At 42.1% G+C, this 19,065-nt stretch overlaps 1 protein-coding gene across 1 annotated transcript in view; it reads right to left on the reverse strand.

Annotated features, from left to right (window-relative positions):
* Positions 1-19,065, reverse strand: part of FAM20C (FAM20C golgi associated secretory pathway kinase) — a gene marked incomplete at its 5' end in the record, with an annotated part of 74,781 nt that overhangs the window by 39,884 nt on the left and 15,832 nt on the right. The window contains one exon of the mRNA XM_042437840.1: positions 1,142-1,220. Within this exon, the coding sequence (XP_042293774.1) occupies positions 1,142-1,220 (79 nt within the window). The remainder of the gene's footprint in view (positions 1-1,141; positions 1,221-19,065) is intronic.

The following is a 19,065-nucleotide window of genomic DNA, read 5'->3' on the forward strand; positions in this document are numbered from 1 at the left end:
TTGCCCAGGTCAGTTTATTTTAACCCAATATAAAATCTGGAAGAACAGGAACAAAATTTGGTGCCTTTCAATCAGTCCAGAAGCACTCTTTGTTCACCTTCAGTGCAAATCACTCATACTTAAAGTGAGCCACCATTTTCCCTGAACAACAGCAAGGGAAGAAAACAAATGTCTTAGCTTACTGGAAAAGCATGTGCATCACTTTGAGAAGGTCCTGAGTTCAATCTCCAGCATCTCCATTGAATGCTGGAATGCCACTCCCATGATCTTTTGACACTAATGAGATCAGCAATACAATGACATCAAGAGATCCATCCTTGATTTAAAAGGATCAAATCATGGATGATGGGAAGGTCTACCTGAGAGGTTGGAAAGAGGCTTCCAAACAGAGTAGAGAAAGACTACACAAGGTGGTGCTCGCTCTAGATGTTTAGCCGTGTGGATGGGGCTGATGGCAGCAGGTTAGGGACTGGAAGCATATTCAAAACTATTTTTAAAAATGGTTATCAATGTCTTCTCAACATTTGGAAACTCCTGATGTGAAGAATCCTGGACTGATGAGAATCGTCAAAATTTGGTACTTATCCCATGCAGAATTTTGCACAGAGAGCAAGATCCTCTATGCAGAAAACCAACATTTGCTGAGCAGGCAGTAATATAATCAAAATGCTGTTATCTGCACAAAAATATTACATGTGAATTTTCAAAGACTTCCCATGGGAAAGAAATTACTCAAATTATTCTATGTGTCCGCTGAGAACTAAATGAGTGAAGAACTATGTCCCTACATTAGATTGGTTACCCTTGGTAGGAAGTATTATCTCCACTCTTGATGCAGATGTATTGGGGTGGGATGGGGGTAACCATGTCCAAGGTAGCGATGAGCACTAGACCTCCCCTCTCCTCAGTGCTATAATCTGATCCAAATTGTCACATTTCATGGCTGCTCTTTACATTACACTAAAGAAACAGCCAAAAATTGGGATGAATAATATCATATCTCATTTGGTCCTTAGCTTGGTTGAGATTGACACTGACCACTGGTGACCTGTTGACAATCCTCAAAGGGAATGTGTTGGCAGGTTTCTAAATTTGCATTGATAACAACATTGACAATAGGAATCGTAGATTTTCCACTTACTTCATTGGCTTAAACAAAGCTTGTCCATAGTTCTGGAATGTCATGATCAGTTTGAGCTGGGTGCCTCCTGATTTCATTGCTGTAGGGGAAAGCAGAAGGGGGGAAAATGAAGACAAATGATTCAACTGCAAAACAGGGTTCAGTAGACACCTAGTAACATTTGTACGGAAATGTCACAGCTAACTGTATGTGAATCAATGTAATGTCGTGATGTGATTGTTGGACTGGGACACCAGGAGACCAGGGCTCACATCCCTGTTCAATTTACACTTTTCCCACTTTCACAGGGGTCCTGCAACCCTAACCCCAGCAAATGTGAAGGGCTCACTGTAGTTGGAAATCTACAACTTACATGTGCATTTATTTATTTGATTTATATCCTGCATGTCTCCAGAAATGGGACCCAAAGCAGCTATAGTTGAGTTCAGTCCAGGTATTGGATGCAGAACCAAATACAATTTGTAGTTGGGAATCTACTGTTTACAAGTGTATCTATTTACTTGATTTATATCCTGTGCATCTGTATATTTTTGAGCTTGCAGTATGTCTTGAAAAAGAAAAAGAAAAGGGCTTGACCGGACATGTCTGTGAAAGAAGAAAACATAGGCTAGACAAGACATGCCCCTTTGAAAACACTGCGACTGTCTATAGTTCTAAAATGTGCACAAATCTGATATAGTCAGCATATTCGTCAAGGGTGGGACATATGCAGCCCATGGGCCATGTGGTCCTCATGGCCAAAGCTGACCACAGAGTCGTGCTGGAGGACCTAAAGATTCCTAAAGACAACATACAGTATTAATCAAATCCATGAATAATCAAATCTGCAAAAAATCAAATCTGCAAATGTGGAAGGCAAACCATATGAACTGTATTCAGTTCTGCATTCAATTCCTAGAAGTCAGAACTGAGTAAGAGAGCAATCCTGTCTTGCTAAGACAGCTGAGAGCCAGATGAGTTGACACTGAGTTGGCTCAAGCTGTGCTTATTAGAGCCTAGGAATCTTAGAAATGAAAATGATAATGATAATGATAGTATTTTCGCCAATCCCGATAAAATAGATACAGCTAGAAAATTTATCCTGTGCAAAAGTTTAAAATATAATTAAGCTCAGTTAAGGAACCTGCAAGACCTTGAGCAGGGCTGTTGGAAACAGAGTGACTTAACAGTCTCTTATTCATAGGGGTAGAATTCAAAGACACAACTGTGTTAGTCCGGATCAGTATGCAAAGGGATCTTGTTGCACCTTTGAGACTACTGAAAGAGAAGATGGTCGCTTATGCTAAGAGTTTCTTTCAGTTAGTCTCAAAAGTGCCGTCTGACTGGATGGCAATTAACAGCAACAATCAATAAAATTAAAGTCAGTTAAAAACAGACACTTCAAAAGAAGAACAAATAGAACCAACACAATATATATAGTGGGCCCTTAGTATCTGCAGAGGTTTAGTTCCAGGACCCCTGTGGATACCAAAATCTGTGGATACTCAAGTCCCATTAAATAAAGAGGCATAGTAAGATAGTGTCTCTTATTTAAGATGGCAAAATCAAAGTTTCATTTTTTCAGATTATACTTTTCTTGATTATTTTCCAAGCTATGGATGGTTGAATCCATGGAAAAAGAGTCTGTGGATATGGAGGGCCATAAACATAAAATGTAAAAGTCATTTCACTCTGAGCGGTCAAGTCAGCAAAGGCTGAGCAAAATGAAATGGTCTTCATCTGCCTAAAAAAGGAGAGCAAGGAGGATGCCAGTTTCACTTCTCTGGGATAGAAGTTCCAGAGCCTGGTGGCACCCCCAAGAAAGTCCCTTCTTGTGTCCTCACTAAGCATGCAATTGAAAAAGCAAGAGAAAGCCCTTCCCCAAAGATCTTAAAACTCAAGATTTCGTCCTTAAAATGATTATCTAGGACTACCCAGGCCCAACTTTGTACCAGCATAAAGGTTGTGCCACTGGACTGGAGGAGATCTGGAGGCAACATAACTGTTCCCTCCCTCTCTCTGCCTCCTTTCCACCTTCCCCCACATTTTTGGCTTCTCTGAGTTTTCTTTGGAGCAGCTGTCCAAGCAGATCTCTCTGCCGACTAATCTCTGAGATCAGCCCCCCAAAAGGGTGATGTCTGAATAAGGGCATCTCAGTTAGAAGCCATCTCATCTAACGCCCCATAGCCAGCATCATTCTGAATTGAGAATGAACTCAGTCTTATCAGTCGTGGATCTCATTTCGGGGGGGAAGGGACTCGATATAAATCAAATAAATGATAAGGTGTTAAAGTCCATTAGCACACACACATACACACATGCGCTCCCTCTCTTTCACACATCAAAATAATCAATATGTGTGATTAATCAAACTGTACCTTTACATTTTTAGAAGCTGCTTGCATTGGTCAGCTTTTGTTCTCCGTTTGAAAGTAACACCAAAAGAAATAGCCCACATCTCTAGACTGGATTAATTGTGGGAAGGAGACTGTCCCGTAAGTTTGCTCATGTATACATACACACAACCATGTGTCACAGATGAAAACTGGAATGCATGCAGTCAAGCAACATCAGATGTGGTCAAGATGGCAAATGTTTTAAATGAAGAAAACCACAAAGCTAGAAAAGTCTGCAGCAGTTTGCTTTTGCCTGAGCCTCCTGGGAAAGGCAGCTTTCCAACTCTCCTTTCCCCTTTGCTGAGCTAACTGAGTGCAAACTACTTTTGCACTTTGAACTCCAGTTGCAGCAATTGAAAACAATTGAGAACAAAGGGGGAAGTGGAAAGAGGAGAGAGAAACCCAGACATTTTAAAACGGACCTTAAAAAGTGGAACAACAGAGGATTATTAGGGACAGTTCATGCCAAATTGAGATAGCTGGAGGGTATGTATTCAGCTTCAAAGCTCACTTTCTCCAGCCTTTTACATCTGAAACGCTTTCTGTCCCCTAACTAGTCCTATTAGTTTCGCATCATTTTAATTATTACTCTTGGTGATTTATTACTGATAGGTCACAAGCTCCTAATCCCGTTCTCCTTTCCTTTCCTGTGCAATAAAATGTTATGCAAATCTGGTCAGTTTAATTACTCTTCTGCTGCAGCAAAACAGTCCCTCCAGCCTAGCTGTTTTGCTGACCCCAGCCTTCTCTTGCATTACCAATCCTTCCCAGAGGAACAAATAAATAATTAGAAATTAAAGGGCATTAAGTATTTTGCACTGAATAGGCAGAGCATGTGGATTTCACATATTAGATTAAGTCAGCGGTGCTGAGTGGGCCAATATTTGGAGGGGAGAGGAGCATACTGCTTCTTCAACTGGGAAACAAACAACCAAGACCTTTGTTTTCATACATGCATATATACATTTAGATATATGTATGTGTGTACGCACACACACACACACACACACACACACACACACACACACACACACAGAGAGAGTACAGTCAGGACCATTGAAAAGTTAAAAGGCTCCTTGTCTCAAGGTCCATCTACACTGTAGAAATAATGTGGTTTCACACCACTTTAACTGCCATGGGTCCATCCTACAGCATCCTGAGATTTGTAGTTTGGGGAGCCACCATCACTCTTTGGCAGAGCAGGCTGAAGACCTTGCAAAATTACAACTACCAGAATTCTATTGGGTGGGGATCCAGCACCAAAACTGCATTATTTCTGCAGTGTAGATGTCCTAAGTCTGTTCCTTGTAGACAGATAACATTCTGCTCCCCTTTTTAGCTGTTTGAGTGTGTCGAACAAATGGTATCTTATTATAAGACAGAGGTGAGCAACTATTTGGTGAGCACTAGTCAATTTTCTCACCAGGTAACATTGTGGTCTGCATCTCCTTATACTCTCCAGCTGCCCCAGTTTGGTAGGGACAGTCCAGATTAATCCTCTATCGTCCTAGTTTTTTAGCTGCTTTTAAAACGTACCAGATTCTCTCTCCTCATCCTATTTCTCCCTTTCTCTACAGGTATAAAGTGAGTTCAAAGTACAAATGTAGTCTGAATTGCGTTAACCTAGGAATGGAGAGAGGAGAGGCCAGAATCTTGCCTTCTTCACGAGGCTCAGGCAAAAGCAAACTGCTGCAGCCTTTCCTAGTCTGTGTCTTCCTCTGCATTAATAACATGTGCCAACTTGACCACACGGTCTGGAGCATGGCTTTAGCGTGGCTTCTGGCCTCTTAGGACACATGCATCCTTTAAACAGCATACCTCCAAAGTGACCCAAAGCAGCTTTATTTTGGCCTGTCTGTTTGGGCCCTTTTATCAGTTGGACTGTGGACTCTAACAATGATTTGCGAAAGAAAACATGGGCAGATGCCTCCTGGCTTTTCCTAGCAAGCACAAACAATAGCATTAGCAATCCTCTGTCTGGCAGATTAGCCTCCTCCGACCGGGGGAAAAAGAACAAGAATAAAACCTGAACCCATGTGAAAAGAAAGGTCAAGACTCCAAATCCAAACACATAACAGTAAGAGCCTTAGTGCATTGCTGAAGACATGAGAGATGAGCATGGGTCAATGCCAAGCACACCTTCAGATCCAACCCTTGCCCAATGAAAACAGTTATCCTTGTTTCACATTATAGAAAAGCACAATTTTCTTTCTAAAGGAAATGGCCAAATAGCAGGGGCAAATACTAAGTGAAATTATTTTTCTGTTGCTCATCAATTACTTTTATTATACCATTTGATATTTGGCAAAGGGATTGCAAATTTGTATGTTTCTACTACTTACAACACAATGTTTCTCTCTCTCTCCCAAACATATTTGCAGCATTACACACAAATCTCGTTTCAAATGCTGTAATTATTTGAACTCAGTATTATGCCAACAAAGATTGCTACACCCCAAACTAAAAGCATCTATGCCTTCATCTTACTGGCAAAATGGATACAATTACAAAGCATTGGGTGGAAATTTGACATGCCTAAGTACCTGTGTATAACTAGCGCATGTTATATTATGGAAGCAAACGTGAGACCATCCTTAGGTGCTGAGGGAAATAGGGCTAAATTCAATGCTAGTCCTATCTAGAAGAAATCCATGGAAATGACTGGGACTTACACAACCACAGAGTTAGAAAAGGCTTCACAGGTCATTGAGTCCTTCCCTGACTTAATGCAGAAACTCTAGCTACCTTCACAATTTGTCAATCTGAACTACTTGTAACTTAGGTCCCAATGATTTCAACAGATTTGCTAAAGTGGATTTTAACTCAACAAACATGGTGTGTGTGTGTGTGTGTCTTACTTTTGTCTTGTTCTCTCTACCAACAGGTCAACTCTCAGGCTGAACTTGATTTTTTTTGCAATGCCGCCTAGCCAGAGAGAGGCATTGCAATTCATTAGTCCAAACATAGAAGATTGTCTCTGGTGCCAACAGGAGTTTGGCTGGCTTTATAAGCCTGTCTCTGCAGGTAAGATTTCATCATCTGAACTATGCATTAGACATTGACTCATCGTTGCGGTAATTTGGCTACAGACTCTTTGAGGGACCATGCTGACCTGTATGAGCTTGTGAAAGCACTGAGATCTTCTGGGCAAGCCTTTTGTCCAGTCCTGTCACCTTCTCAGGCATGTTTTATGGGAGCATGTGAGGGGGCTTAATCATACCCACCAACTGCCCCAATTTAGCAGGCACACTCCCAATTAATCTTTTCTTGCCCCCCTTTTAAGCTGCTTTTGAAATGTCCCCATCTCTCTCTCCTCCTCTCTCTTTTCTCTTTCATCCTCTCTTTCATCCTGAGAGAATGTGACTTGCCCAGGGTCACCCAGTGGGTTTCCATAGTTGAGCTGGGATTCAAACCCTGGTCTTTAGAGCCATAGTCCTATGCTCAAACCATTAGGCCATGCTGACTGTCTCTTGTTCTTAGGTTCACTGTAAGTCAAAATCAATCTGATGACAAACTGAAAGGCAGGAAACCTTATTGATTCAATTGAGTTCCTCTAATCTACAAATAGGATTCAGGCCACTGAAGTCACATTCTAGGCTGTTTGTTAACTCTACAAATAAGAGCAAAAAAAGCCACTTTCCCACTTATGCTTCATATTATCCAAGTCTCCCTCCCCGCCTCCATGCTAAATAATGAATTAGAAAATAACCCAGACTCTGTTTGCCTATTTGGAGTTGCCAACTGAGACGCTCCATTTTCTCCCCAAATAAAATTGTCTTGAGGATTTATAGCATACAGGATTGTGTCAACAGATCTCAAGAAAGCCACATAATGACACTTAAGTCACCACTGCCAGTAATGTCTTGGAACGGCATGTTAACAAAGCCTCAAAATGGGACACTAATTTGGCGCCTATTGACTCTTTATCCATGGCACCAGATAAAACTGAACTCCAACTTTGTCAATATAAAGACTGCCATGTTTTTGTTTACTTGCGTTTTCTGCTCTGCAAAAGACCCACGCAGCGCCGAAAGCAAAATTCATCTGGTCCACAATTTTAACACGAACCAGCCTAATTCTCATTCTTTCAAACAAATGTATAAATCAGAATGCAAGGATCTCACAGGCCTCTGAATTTCTGGGATGCACAATTCCACAGGGAAGTGAAAGGACATGTGGTGCCAAAATAGGTGCATTAAAGAACATTGTATATAGAAAATCATATATTAAAGGTGGCACTTGCAAAAATGGGCATTTTCAGGGGAATTGTGTACAAAACTGCATATTAATTTTCATGGACACAGACATATGCTCAAGAACACAAATGCAGACTTTTACATGAAACCCTGTGAAAGCTGATGCAGAAATGAAAAGAACGCATTTGTACTTGTAGAGAAACTTGCGCGTATCCTTCAAAGTTTCACACATGAAAACCAAGGCAAGTGGCCAAGCAACATCACAGTATGGTCACAATGGCAAAAGTTATGAATGAGGAAGAACACAGAGGATAAGAGAAGCTGCCACAGTTTGCTTTTGCCTGAGCCTATTGGGAAGGGCAATATTCTGCCCCCTTCCTCTCTTCTCCCCAGTATTGAGTCAACTGAGTTCTGACTACTTTTGCACTTTGAATTCCATTTCCAGCAATGGAAATAAGCAGGAGACAAAGGGGAGAATGAGGAAGAGGAGTGAAAAACAGGACCATTTTAAAAGCAGCTAGAAAAGTGAGCCAATAGAGGATTGATTGTAAAAACTGGTGCTTAGGCTTGAGCCAGTAACTTGTACAAACATTGGGAAATACTATGCAAATCTCTGTCCTCTTTTGTGCTCATATTTCAGGGGTGAATAATTTCAATGGGCCAATTTTCTGCCCCAGGGTCCCCTCAAAAGTCAAAAATCAAATAAATTAAAAAAACAGAAGCAGTTGGAAGTCTACCTTTGGCTTGAAAAAATGTTTTTTAAATGGTAAGCATTGCTTGGAGGGGAGCTGCAACCTATTTAAAAGATCGACCTATTTAAAAAGATCTAAAGGTTCCTAGGAGAAACGATACGCCGTCTCTTTTCTGGACAGGGAAAGGTCAGTTTCGGGGAGCCGAGAGGTGCAAGGTCACAAAAGCAGCCTTTGGGGCTGGATGGAAATCTGCAAATTGCCCAGTCAATGTCATTGTGTGCCACACACTCTTATTTTCATTGGTTAACACACAAGTAGCCACCCTCCTGGATATGCACTGATGCCAGAAGCACACATGGCATCTTTTGTTAAAGCCTTTACAATGTTCCCAATGTATATAGTTAACTTTGGCAAAGATCGCCCAGAACGTTTACACAGTGTTGAAAGCACACTGATATGCAAATGTTACACTTAATCTTTCAGCATTACAACTCACCTAAAAGAATGGAAAGCAAAGATTAAGCTAAGTAGTGTTATATAAAGGTTAACCAAACTGCACTCGCTCCCAGCATCCTAGCAACCACCTTGACCCTCGCAAAGTCAGTGAAGTCACGGCTGATTTAAACGCCTTCGAATTTCAGCTTACTTTTAACTTTTGCATTTTGGAAGAGTTTCATTGCTGCACTCAAGAGGATTTTCTATGACACAGATTGGCTTTCAGTTACGTTTTCTGACCCTGAGGTGTGGTCCTTGTCTACCATCGATGAAAGGTTCATGTCAACTCATTTCTGGGAGAACTACATTTGGCAAAGTGTTCTGGGAAATGTTCCAGGATTTATGATCTGGGGTTTATGAGAGGTCCCAACTAAGCCTCTGTGCCATGCTATCAATGGGCAGTGTGCTCTAGGAATACACCCCAAAGTAGTGTATTACAGAGGAAGATCAACTGGCTGAAGATCAACCACTCCTACAACATAGACTTTTATCCACCACTCCTAACTTTCCACTAATAGTAGGTCTGCCTTAGGGTCGGTCACTATATGTTAGATATGACTTGAAGGCACACAACAGCTACTAAGTTATTAACTGAAGAAACCCTTAAAAACACTCAGAAGAAATCCAAAGTTCTCCAGTAGGATGCGTATGTCTACACTTTATTTGAAAGTTGTTAAAAGGACAATCCCCTAATCCAGTGATGGTGAACCTTTTCGAGGCCAAGTGCCCAAACTGCAACCCAAAACCCACTTATTTATTGCCAAGTGCCAAGTCCCTCTGGCTTTCTAGTAACAAACTCTGGCAAACTCTGTGCTGGGGCGACGGCACATGTGCCCACAGAGAGGGCTCTGAGTGCCACCTCTGGTATGTGTGCCATAGGTTCGCCATCACTGCCCTATTTGAAGGGTTGTCCCATCCAAGAGCACCTAAAAAGGACATTAGAAGCCTTGACACTGTGTCTTCACAGTTCATGTCATAGCAAGCACATTGGTCACTGATCATAGCCTTAGCCCACTGTGATCAGACCTATGGAAGTTTTAATTATATTTCAGCATTTATTTCTACATTTGCATCTGTACATGGCTAAAGTCCATTCTTGTATCTGTCAACCTATGTTAGTGTTAGATAACCTGTGACCTTTGGCTATGGATGGAAAGAATATCCATTATTATTTGTTCTCACAATGAAAAGCACATTAACTCTGTCAGGAATAATAGGCCAGTGAGAATTTTGCTCAGTTTCATCCAAATATTCAGTTGCCATGAGGTGTTGCAGAGGAATTATTCTGTGGAGAAAGGCACATGTTATTGTTATTGTTGTTGTTGTTGTTCCTTTGCACAAAAACCGGTTTCCTGGAGACAACATTTTTTTTGTATGTGCAAAAAAGCCCATCCTTGTGCATGTCTCCACAAAGTAATTCCTCTGCAGTACCTTCAGACATCTGAATATAAGGCTAATGCTATGAAGAAGTATTTGCTTTATCCTGCATGAATGTACATCCTTTCTCTTGTCCAAATCCCATGTCAGGAAAGGGGGGCTTAAAGGGAGAGAAGGAAAGAAAGGTCAAAGAAGGAAAGAAAGGAGAGAATGGCAGAAAGGGAAGTAGAAAAAGTGTGAACCTATGGGTTTTGTTTTGCTTTGTTCTGGCCATGTTTATTGCTCCCTCTCCAAATCATGCAGTTCTCAGAAATGAAAAGGTTTCCTATTCTTGATTTATACATGCAACAAACCCACAGCAGAATCAATTCTGGATTTTGTTTCCTATTCTGTTTCAGCTGAATGACAGAACAATGAATTCCCAATTCAGTTCTGAGCTGAAATGATGCCTTACAATGCGAGTCCCAGCTCAGCAGGTGAAGCACCTGGCTAACAACACACAATGTCCCAGTTTCAATGGAAGGTTTCCCAAGCCCCGGCAGGAGGTCATTAATATCTGTAAAGCCCCTGGTTCTTATATAATACAATATAGCACAATACAGTATAATGTAGCCAAAGAAGAAGCTTTAAACATACACTCCTCTACTGTCTATTGTGCATTTTCCTGGAGTAAGGCACTGTTAGTTAAATAAATATATTCCAAGGTAGCCCAAGAAATCATAAGAAATGGAACAGGCCTGACTTGATTACAGCTTTTGACTTCATTGTGACATTTCCCCATGAATAAAATATCACACGCTTTTCCTATGCGCTGACCTTCAGTTGGTGGGAATCCTGGCTTTGTTGCACAGTGCTTTTTTTTTGTTTGTTTGTTTCCATTTTCAAGCCAATGACCAATTTAGCAGCCACTGATAAAAATAGAAGAGGTGCTTTGCAGCGCAAATCATGTGCTTTGTGTCTATTCCATGAAGCAGAAATCATGTTTCAGTGCTTCCCGGAGCCCAAAATACCACATGCAGAGAAAATTAGCAAGTCAATGTCAGACCTAGAGGAAATGTATTATTCGCCTAGAATTTTTTCCACTGGAGAGCCATGGTGAGGATGTGGTTAGAGGGGAAAACTGGGGAGATCCAGATTAAGAACACTTGCTTTATTCTAAGCCAGTGGGTCTCAACCTGGGGGTCGAATGACCCTTTCACAGGAGTCACCTAAGACCATCGGAAAACACATATTTCATATGGTTTTAGGAACCGAGACAAAATAATTGTATGGTTGGAGATCACTGTATTAAAGGGTTGTGGCATTAGGAAGGTTGAGAATCACTGTTCTAAACCCAGTCATTGTGCCTCCTGGCTCAGTATTGTCTATGCTAAGGGATGGGGAAAGGTAGAGGAGGAATTAGTGATAGATGGAGATCTACTGGGGAAAACTGGGGTACACAACCTCTTCCAGAATCCCTACAAGTCACAGAGAGTACCCTCAAAGTTGTCAGTCTCCCCATTAGAAGAAACAGGCCTGAAGATCACCCAGGTCATTGCCCAAATGCACCAAAACATGTTTGGCATAAATGCTGAATAAAAAAATGCCCAAGGTAGGAAATAAACCAAGCAAATATATTTAAACATTAAAAGTAAGTCAAAATAAATTTTAAAAAAACCCTGATTTTCATTTACCTTCATTTTGGGCTGACTTCAGTTCCCTGTAATGCACCAGAAAAGCCATTGGGGGTACAAAGGCAAAAACTGGCCACCTCCATTCCAGCTTATGATCCATCTAGTGATCTGAGACTGAGAGAGTGTCACTTGTCCAAGATCACCCAGTGGGTTTCCTCACTGGTGAGACAGAAGAATATGACAACACAATGGTTCCTGTGTGTTCCCATATGTGGTTCGCACTACAACTCCTAGAATCGTTCACCATCAGCCACGTTGGTTAGAACTTTTAGAGGCTGAAGTCAAACTCTGTTCTCCCAGAATCCTAGTCTAATATCCAAGTTGCTATACCATGCTGGCTTTTATCTCTGGTGCTGAATTTGCACAGGGCACCCTTTTCTTTCATTTCAAGGGTTTTTTCCCCCTCTAACTCCAGTTGGTGGAACTTGGGGTGCCAGTAAAATGAAAGTTGGTCTAACAAATCTTGCTGGAGATGCCAAGGGCTGAACTTTGGCTTTCTGCATGCAAAGCACTGGTCTAAAAACACCTGCAGCTACCTTCTCTCTCTTGTCAAGCTTTATAAGCAAAACATCAGAAAGAGCATCAGCCAAAGGAAGGGAAGGTAGGTAAGCAAGTGGAAGACCACAGATTCCCTATCTGAACTCTAGGCCGAATTCTGGACCCATTTTCATCAGTTTCCCCCAATTTTATCATTGCCCACGTTAGTTAACCGCATCACTTGCTAATTACGCCTATAACGGCATGTGCCACCTCTTTAATTATGTTGCCCGCCCAAGCGAAACGCATTGTAGATTTTAGAAATTAAACTACTCAGGTTGTGCACTCATTTCTTCAGGCAAGGGAATAAAAAGAGAGACCCCGAGGCGTCCTCTCTTCCCTTAGAAACCAAGGGCAGCCCTCTTGTTAATTTTAGTCGAAGGGGAAAGATGCCTGGCATTATTAACGAGTCGCATCTAACTATTATACACCATGCAGTGTTTCTAATTAAACAACTCTCTTCCTCACGCAGGTGGCATTATTATAGATGTAAATTTTAAGCGGCACAAAGAAATTGCTAATTATGGTCATTTCTGTGTCTTAATTCAGGTAATTACACTTCCACAACGCACCATTGCCTGTGAGTTGTGTAGGCTCACTCTTCCCTGAAAAAATTTACTGCCAATGCTCAATTCAAAATAATATTTAAAGATCTAATTATGCTTTAAGAGAATGGAACAGAATGGGGAAAAAGGGGGAAGATGGAATCTTTTGGTCAGACAAAAGAATATGGCAACATAGTGGTTCCTGTGCGTTCCCATATGTGCTTGCATTACAACTCCCAGAATCTTCCACCATCAGCCATGTTGGCTAGGACTTTTGGGGACCGAAGTCAAAAACATCTGGAGAACCAGGCTGAGGACCAATATTGTAGTCAATCCAAATTTCAGTTTGCTAGAGTGGTTTGAGCGTTGGACTATGACTCTGGAGATCAATGTTTGAATTGCAGCTTGGCCATGGAAACCAGCTGGGTAACCCTAGGAATCGTTCGTGCAATTACTCGCCATTTTCACTTTATTTGCAGGATGCTTTAAATGCGCTTTAATCTCTCTAATGCCGAAATTAGCCCCAGTGTAATAAACTCCTTAGAGAGGAGGGAGGACAATCCATTACTGCCCAGCAGTGCCTTCTTCTGTCCTCCCTTGAGGCTCTCCTGTTCATTTTAAAGAACTTGGACACCTCATCTGTAGCAACCAACCAGTCTTGACTTGTATCCTCCAGAAACATCTCATCTTCTTTTGCCTCTCTCTCCACCTCACTCTCCTTTGATGGTTCTGGCACTCTTTAATTGCTTGAAAATTATACTGCCGTGTTAAATGAAAATAGTACATTTAGTAAATATTACCTCGCACTGCTATGACAACTTTCTTGAGAGAACATAAATATGTCCTCTCACAGCTTTGGAGGCCTTGAGACTGGATTGTTACACGTTCCTTTTGCTGCCTGGGCTGCCAAGACCTGGGCAGATCTGCAGGGTGTGTTTTCTAGGAAGCTGATCCCTACATTCACTCAATTCCATTTGGCTTCCTCCAAAGCAAGATGTGAAGGCCTGCATGCTGATTCCTTTGTTTCCGAAGATAGAGGATAGCAGGTATTTCTGTGGAGGTGGTGAGATCTTTGCTTCATTCAGATGCCCGCCTTCACATGTTTGCAGCAGTGCCTTTTACCTAACCACTGCTGGTTTGCAGAATATGAGGCTGTCCGCTCTGCAGAAATGATCCAGCTTGGATACCACTTGAATGGCTATGGCTCAGTGCTATCGAATGCTGGTAATTGTAGATTTTGCGAGACATTTAGCCCTCCCTGTCAGAGCTCTGGTTGAGATTTATAAAATTCAAACACTTAAGAAAGAGAATCTAACAAATTTGTCCATCCTCACTCACTGGTAACCCATTTTCCCCTCCATCTTCAGCTACAGGAGAGACTTGACTCCTTAACCTTTGGCTTTGACAGGTAAGGTTGATGGGTGTTGTAGTCCAAAACACCCAGAGAGCCAAAGGTTCCCTTTCCCAAGTTAGGGACATGCTCTGTCTGTTGGCATTGTAGGTCAACATCAGTGCTGACTGGTGTCTTCCATGTCAGTGGGATTATGAATCTGCTCTGAGTTTCAGTCCAAATTCTAAAAGAGCTCTTTGGGGGTTGAATCTTATCCTCTGAAGAGATTCTGCACCATGTATTGCTCCTTTAAAGATCAGATTCAAACCTGGAGCAGAGTCCTTGTCCCATTGACATGAAAGCACCAACTGCCATTACTCAGTATACAGTATTACCCTCATGCCCATGGGGGATACATTCCTGGATGTAACATGGAAATGAGAAACCATGTGTAACAGCAAACCCTATTTAAATGAATGACTTCTGGAAGAAGCCAACCTTAGAGTTGCGCTGGAAGACCTAGAGATTCCTAGAGAGACCAGCTCTTTAGGCATTTTTAGGTCTTCCAGCACAACTCTATGTCAAGTTCCACCAGAAGCATACCATAGAATTGCTCTGGAGGACCTAGGAAATGCCTAGAGAGAACACATTTTTCAGATGTGCATAAGTTAAATTGTGAGTACTGGTTCTGTGGATACAGGGGTTGTACTGTATCTGCAAAAGTGCAGTATGTCATAGGTTCCTAGTTGTAGACTCAGCAGCTTTCATGTAGAAGTGAAGAATCTGTGGGACTTCAGATCTTCCTGGATTCCAAATCCCATCAGTCCCAGGAGACATTGCCACTGGCTAGAGATGATGGAGACTGGTACCCAATACCATCTGGAGGACCATAGGTTCATCACATTGTCCTAAGCATCAGTGGTCCATGAAATATACAAAGCCTATCTCCATTCTTCCATTTCTATACTATTATACCAGGAACAGTTGGCCTTTTGTGTACAAAGATTCCACATCATGATTCAACCAAACATGGTTTGAAAATATTTGCACACACACACACACGTACATATCCAAAAAGCAAAACTCAATTTAGCAAGTTTATACAAGGGACACAATTTTACAATGCCATAGTAACTAGAGTTACTTTCAACACCCACTCCACCCACTATTTCACACTGTCCTTCTGGCATTCTTCCAGGTACTCACAGGTAGAAAAGGTGCCCCATTGTAACCTAAGCGTTTGGCGAAGAACAATTCCTCCTTAACCCCTCATCTCCTACATAAACCAGCCACCAACATATTTTTTTCAGTTTCAAGGACAGTGAAATAATAATGCCAGGAATCATAATAAAGCAAAAGTAGAAATATTCCAGCAGCTGAACCCATGCCCACACAAACACACACTCACTCCACATCCTCAGAGCCAAAGAGGTATTGAAAAGGCCTTTTGTGTTTGTGTGTGAGGGTCTCCTTTCTCAACCCAAGCAAAATCAAAAGTGAGGGGAGGATGCTCAGGTGCTTCAAAGGGAAACTCTTCAAGGAAACACAGGTTGAGCAAGGCTGTTGCCCTGAAGCGATGTGGAATGAAATATCACAACATGTATATACTGCAGTTTGCAAAGGGAAGGCTGGGCTATGAGGGGGTAGTATATGGAGAGAATCAAAGCTGAAATCTAGGGCTGCAATTTGTGTTGGCTGTAATGTGGCAGAAGCAAGAAAATGGATAGTGAGATAATTGTGTGCATGCCATTATGCATGCATGTGCCTTCAAGTCACCTGCCAACTCATGGCAAACCCATGAATTGTCATAGGGTTTTCTTAGGCAAGGACTACTCAGAGGTAATTGGTTACTGCCATCCTCTGAAATATAGCCCACAGCATTGGATATTCATAGGCAGTCTCCCATCCAAGTACTAACTGGGGCTGACCAAAATGGGAGCTGGTCCCTCTAGGCCATTTCCACCAGTAACATCTAATGATAAAAAAGATGCAACAAGGCCACATTTCAAAATACATGTAATGTGTAAGAGGAAAATTACTTTATTGCAGTGGTTCTCAACCTTCCTAATGTTGTGACCCTTCAATACAGTTCCGCAGCTTGTGACCTCCAACCATGGAGGAGCGGTGTCTCAGTTCCTAAGACCATCAGAAATATGTCTTAGGTGACCCCTGTGAAAGGGCTGTTCGGCTCCCAAAGGGGTCCCGACCCACAGGTTGGGAACCACTGTTTTATTGGTATAGAGTAGAGAGGGGAGTGTGGTCCCCGTAGTGTTTTTGTGGCCCGCAGTCCCTTCAGACTATCTAGACTGCTCTTTCTCAGTTCCCCAAATCAGGTTTAGGCACCCCTCCTTCCCACCCAGTGCAAAAGCATCTACTTTCAGATTAACCACAGTTTGCTAAATTATCCAGACCTGACAAACTAGGGTTAATCTTAACTATGGTTTATTGAAAAAAAGCCATCCAGATAATCATTTATGAAACTGACTCATTCCAGGAAACTATAGTTACGAGTGGCTGATCTGTACGGTTTAGGCATAACATGTGACAGTGTTCAACTGAAACATTTTAGGTCATCTCACAGCAGCACCAAAAGAATAAGAAGGAGAGTGTGCAAGGCCAAAGTTTACTATAGTTCATGCTCTTAACATCAAATGATGGCTTACATGCATCCCTGCACTTGTACGTACAAGTAAACAAATTACCAAGGACTGTTTGTTTAGATATTAAGCTCTCCCTGCTCTTCATCTGTGGTGCAAATAATTACACAGTGAAAGTATTATGCTTGTCATACCCTTGAAATAAAGTTGTGTGACATAGTTTGGTGTGATCAATCCTTTGTTTGATTTTGTACTTAACACAAAAGTAGGTAAGCCCGTTTGCATTCGCTTGCCTGGCGTTACTTGCTTCCAAGTCACTGGCACCATGCAAAACATGGAAAGATGACACAAGTATACGAGGAAGCTTTTAAGAAGCATCAGTACTACTACTAGTAGTAGTAGTTGTAATGAATCAGAAACTCTGGACAAAAGGCTCCCAAATGAAATCACCAACATGAACTACTGTAGAAAAAAAAACAACCTTCCATCTCCTCTATCTGCCAATCTCTTGTTTGCAAAGGCATAATTGGTGCTCACTGCTAAGTACATTCTGTAATCTGTACATTGTGCTGCTGCTGCTGCTCAGAGCTACACCAGTGAAGCTTTTGTAGGTCATCCTGGCTGCAACCAAAGTAAACAAATTATCACCAGCCAGAGGGAGGGCACAGAGTTATCTTTCCACTGAAAGGTAACCCCAAAGACCAAGGGATTCACAAAGAATAAATTCTATGGCCTACGACAGCTATCTCCAGTGGGCAACTGTGGCCCTCTGGATCTTGTTGGGCATCACCTCCCACCATCCCTAAGCAGCTGGGACATCTGGGAATTGTACTCTTAGAAAAGAAATCTAGAGCCAGCAGAGAAGTTTAGGAAGCTTATAATGGCCTGTTACAGACTGCCAAAATAAAGCTGCTTTGAATCACATTAGAGGTATGCTGTTTAAATGATGCATGCATCCTAAGAATCTGGAAGCTGCACCAAAGCTGCACTCCAGTGCTTACGAATGCTTTGGCTCGACCTCCGGACTCTTAGGACCCATGCATCATTTAAATAGCATACCTCCAAAGACACCCGAAGCAGCTTTATTTTGGCAGTCTGTAACAGGCTAAGAACAAAAAGAAGTGGACCACTCTAGCATACCCTAACATAGCTGCTCTTTTTTGAAAGGGCTACCATTACAGCTGCTCTTCAGTGCTGATGACTTCCCACCATCACCATCCATAGCCATATGCAAGCACCTCTCTGTCTCTGCACCTTCCCTGGTTAAGTCCTCTCTGTGTGCAAAGTTTGGTAGAACTGCTGCCGCCATGTTTCTGATTTTCTCCAATTCCTGCTTTTAGGGCAGAACACTCTAATTGCTTCACAGCCCAGGAGCATGCCCCTTCTGTAGAGCCCATCTAAAAGGCCACAGATGCCCAAGCTTGCCCTATGTTCATACAGAATGAAGTGCAGAAGGGGAAGAACAACGTAAACACTGTATCAATAGGTTCCGAGCCCAGCTTTCACACTCCACAGTTATAGTTCTATGATTCCACTTTACCTGCCATGGTTGCATCGTGTGGATTCCTGGGGTGTATAGTTTGGTGAGGCACTACAACTGTCAGTAGAGAATTCTAAATGCCTCGTGTAATTATAATTTAAGATGTTGCCACAGCTGTTGAATCATAGCACTATCACTGTGTGAAAAGGCCCCAGGAAATGGCCTTGTGCAGATGGCTCCTTGAGAACGCCTTCCCTTCCTTAAGCCATGCATAACTACAGGTGCCAGTGTCATCCCACCTATTCCTAGCCCAAGACCCAGTAACTTCCTTGGGGACATGGGATTCCCACTGGGAATCAGAAAGGAAATGAACAAGATTTCCATTCTCTTCCAGTTGTTAAAAAAAGGCATCTCCTGGATCTAAAATGGGGGAGAGTGGGATGCGGTTAAAAACATGGCAATAACGATCCTTGGGTCCCACAGAGGGAATTTAATGCTCTCTTTCAGGGGTAAGGATTTGGATCATCAAAGTCTCTTGGGAGGCTAATGTGCCCCTTAGCCTTCTATACAGTATTGTTCGAAGTGGGATGCAAAGATGGAAAACAACTGCTAGTGGATCCTGAAAAA

The sequence above is a fragment of the Sceloporus undulatus genome, chromosome 8 (genome assembly GCF_019175285.1).
Source record: "Sceloporus undulatus isolate JIND9_A2432 ecotype Alabama chromosome 8, SceUnd_v1.1, whole genome shotgun sequence".
NCBI classification, from domain to species: Eukaryota; Metazoa; Chordata; class Lepidosauria; order Squamata; family Phrynosomatidae; genus Sceloporus; species Sceloporus undulatus.